This window comes from Lytechinus variegatus, chromosome 4 (assembly GCF_018143015.1).
Source record: "Lytechinus variegatus isolate NC3 chromosome 4, Lvar_3.0, whole genome shotgun sequence".
NCBI classification, from domain to species: Eukaryota; Metazoa; Echinodermata; class Echinoidea; order Temnopleuroida; family Toxopneustidae; genus Lytechinus; species Lytechinus variegatus.
In genome coordinates, this window is record NC_054743.1 from 33,079,079 (window position 1) to 33,082,980 (window position 3,902).

The following is a 3,902-nucleotide window of genomic DNA, read 5'->3' on the forward strand; positions in this document are numbered from 1 at the left end:
CTATTCTCCTTTGCATGTGCATGATAAGCAATTGGCCATCGATTTCCTATACATTCGCAGTTCTTTCTTAACACGTCTGTTCATAAAGGCGTATACCATAGGATCCGCTATGGTCATGCAGTACGTCCACCAGACAGCCAGGACCCCGAACAGCTCCGAAGTTGAATCGAATGAATACCAGATGAAAAGTGGAATAGTGAAGAAGATACTACAACAGACCAGTAGCACACCTTTAGGGAAAATAAGATGGAATAGCGTTTGAATTCTGAAAGAATTATTCTTCTAAAAATTCAATCTGTTTTGATCAGGGTTAAGACTTCCTTGCTGTGGAAGAGTATCCACCCGAACCTGAAATAAAAAAGCTATTCTCAGGGGCTGTTATCTTTTGCAGGCCATTCAAAAGCGTGTTACTAAATTTCCCAAGTTCTTACTAATAGAGGGCCTAAGAATATTCTACCATGCTTTCAAAAAGTCTTTACAAGTGGGGGAAGGTGTATTAGACATAGTTGCTCTGAAAGGAAGTCTTTCTTAACATGCGCAAAGAGTATTCGTACCACCACACATGTATTAAACATTAATATTTGATATGGCAGTATTGCTTACGGGAATTGCATACGAGGTTTTAAATTCACAGTATTTGTGCAAATCATGCCGAAATATATAATGAAAAAATGAATTCTCTCATTTTTGAAAAAGAAGAATGCTTTAAACACAAAAAGGTCAGTGGTACGCCTACGGAAAGAAAGTGCTTTCCTTTAGCTTTTTTGCCATCATATGAGATAATTATATCTTCTCCTAGACGTCAGTTTTACCTGTCCACGCGACTCTCCTTTGCCTAACTATTCGCAACTTTTCAAGCTTCGTCTTTCGAGTTCTCCGACGGACTCGCTTCGGTCGTATGACGTCCTCCCCGCTTTCGTCATCCTTGCCGGTGGTGAAATCCACCCCAGATGGTGACATGGAGTAAGTGGTAATTGTTTGAGATGGTTCAGAATCGAAATCACAGGTCTGATCATCATCTTCGCTGTAGTTTTCAGTGACATCATCATCATCGTTGTAATCCCGGCCATGGTTTCCAAGCCCGACTACACCCTTGAGGCTGCCGAACAGGTTGGACAAACGTCTTGTTCGCGTTTCAATGACAGTTCTGTAAGTCGTACCAATATCATCTTCTCCTGTTGCCGCAGTGTATAGACTGGTACCAGGAGTGAAACCAGTTCCATGTGCAGATTTAAATCCTTTGATGACACAGTTGACATCACCATCATTTACTGCGTCTTCTTTGGCGCTAGATTCTCGCTTGATATTCAGCAATGCACTCAGCCGAGACCCGAGGCCGTACCTTCCTCGTGAAGCGCCCTCACGTGTAAGAGTTGATCCATCATCGAGCACTACACCTTTCCTTCTGCGTTTCACTACTTCCTTGTCTTTCAAAGCGAGTGAAACTTCACAATCCTCTACTTTACCCATTGGTTGTACTACTGATCTTTCAGTTTCATGCGATATGTGTCCTGTGGTAGCCACTGGGCTATAAACCTGCTGTCCAGGGCATTGTGGTGTGTTTTGCTCGAAATCGACCGATTCTGTATCTGCAAATGTGATATCAAACTTCACCTTTCGTAGACCAACAGGACTTGAGGGAATCGGTCTTGCCGGTCGAGCTCGCACTGTTGATTTAAGTCCACGTCGCCGTCTTCGCGTAAGCTTGCGATCCCTTTTCCAGAGTAAAACCGCTATGACGGTGTAGGAAACTATCATTGTTGGAAGTACAATCGCAAGAATGGTGACCATTGTCAGGATGTTCTGGGAAAGCGTATCACTCTTCCAATCAAGCGGCAGGCACATCTTCAATTCATCTGTGTACCCAATATTTGTTTTTAAGACAGGAGGTAGAGAAATCGTTGAAGCTATAAGCCAGGTCAATGTCAGCATGACACGAACTCTTGCCCAATCGGAAATTCCACACTTGTTGCAAGACGTGACGACAATAACCCGATCTACGGCGATGAATGCAATCGTCAAGAAGTGGGTGTAGCCAAAGGAGAGGGCAAAGAAACCAAAAATCTGTTATGAAAAGATTGAAAAGAAGATGCTACCATTTATTTCAATTCCTCAGGAATCTCGTTTCTCTGTGATCATATAGAATAAACAATCATCAATATCGAGCGTAGCAGGGCATGGAGAAAATGTCCCCATCCCCGGATTGAAACGTGAATTGTTACGTCTTACGAGTACTTTCCTACGATTCCTCGGATTTTAAGCACAACCATGATCAGTGCATAGCGTCATCAGGTAATTCAACAATTGAGTGTGTGTGCGCGAGGGTGGGGAGGGCAGGGGGGTGGGGTATTAGTGTATATAATGTCACATATTTTCTCTTTTTCCCATTTAACTAGAGGTATCATACATACATGATGCAGTCACCTATATTCGATGGTGTTCTTTCTTTTTGTTTCTCCCTTTCTATCACCCTTTTGTAATTTTTTAGCACTTAAAAAAAATAATTATTTGTACGTGCTTGCAGCTGATGATAGCTAAAATAATGTCGTATAAAGGACTGAGGGAATGTATTGCATCATGATCATGGGCTTAACCTTTGCGAAAACAACAATTTCGAATCATTATTATCTGGTCAAGATTTATAAAAGACCTACACTGTTAGAAAATTTATCCTTAAAATAAAAGAAGTTCTTGCAGCCGAGTCTCGAGAACACCTGTAATCTTACCAGATTGCGTAATCTTACAAGAAATTGGTATTTGGTGTGTGTAATCTTACAAATTTCCTTAAATAAAACACTCTTTTCCCCTTTTTCTAACAGACCTGTTCTGTTAAATTGCAGAAAAATTCCTGTTTCATGAATTTAAAGAATGATTCTGGTATTGCTTTCTGCAAATCTTCTTTTATTTTTCTGTAAAATCAGGGTTTTTTTAACAGTGTACACATTTTTATTGTAATACCTTTCTTTTTAAATCTCATACCTTACTTGATCATGATACTATCCATTGATTTGAATTCTAGCGACTTTCCATCTATTACTAATAATTACATTGGAAGTATGATTGCTTTTATGTAATGTCTATACTATAAATATATGGCGTTAAAATCTCCACTGGTCGGTGTTATGAAGAAACCGCACGCCAAGTGTCAAAATACACAACACAGTTTGAATATAACACCAAATGATTACGATATAACAAAGAAAATAACACCAATCATTGTTGTACTAGCACGGTGTAGTGTTTTGAGCCGGTCCCATTACAACAACGACCGGTGTAATTTTGACACCACTGCTTTTGGCATTTACAATGCATCTCCTTCTCTCAGCTCATTGAATATACCTTACAGCAGGTATCCTCCAAACCTTCGCCATGATCAAAGACTGATTTGAGAGAAAAGGGCATGGCCAGAAAAACCCTTCCAAGATCAGCTGCAATCAGGTTTAAGATGAGTAGGTTATGGGGAGTCTGTCTGAGGCTTCGAACCCGCAGGATTGTGATCAGTGCTGTTAGGTTCGTTAGTAGGGCCACCAGCATGATCAACACCAAACTGCAGAGGAAGAAAAATACCACAGAAATATGAATTGTTCTTGAAGGCATTGTGATTTGCAGTGGCGTACCTAGGATTTTCCACGGGGGGGGGGGGGCAAAACCGGTCGAAAAATTTGACTAGCAAAAAAAAAGTCTTTAATCACAAAGGTCTTCAAATCGTACCATAAAAAAAAATTGAAAAGCAAAAAAAAAAAAGAAAAAGAAAGGTCTTCAATCATGCCATTAAAAAAATGAACAAGCAATAAAAATAAAAAATTATTCAGTCGTACCAGAAGGTACGACGCAGGTACGCTAGTGGTGACGTGGTAAAATTTGAATGATGATATTTCATTAGAGCAAACATGTGAAATTCT

The 3,902-nt window shown here is 40.1% G+C and overlaps 1 protein-coding gene across 1 annotated transcript; it reads right to left on the reverse strand.

The window, feature by feature from the left end:
* Positions 1 to 3,534, reverse strand: LOC121412951. The gene is made up of 3 exons (XM_041605713.1): positions 3,340 to 3,534; positions 813 to 2,064; positions 1 to 230 (listed from the first exon to the last, which is right to left on the reverse strand). The coding sequence occupies exons 1-3, from the start codon at positions 3,532 to 3,534 to the stop codon at positions 1 to 3; spliced, it is 1,677 nt and encodes a 558-aa protein (XP_041461647.1).
* Positions 3,535 to 3,902: the final 368 nt, after the last annotated feature.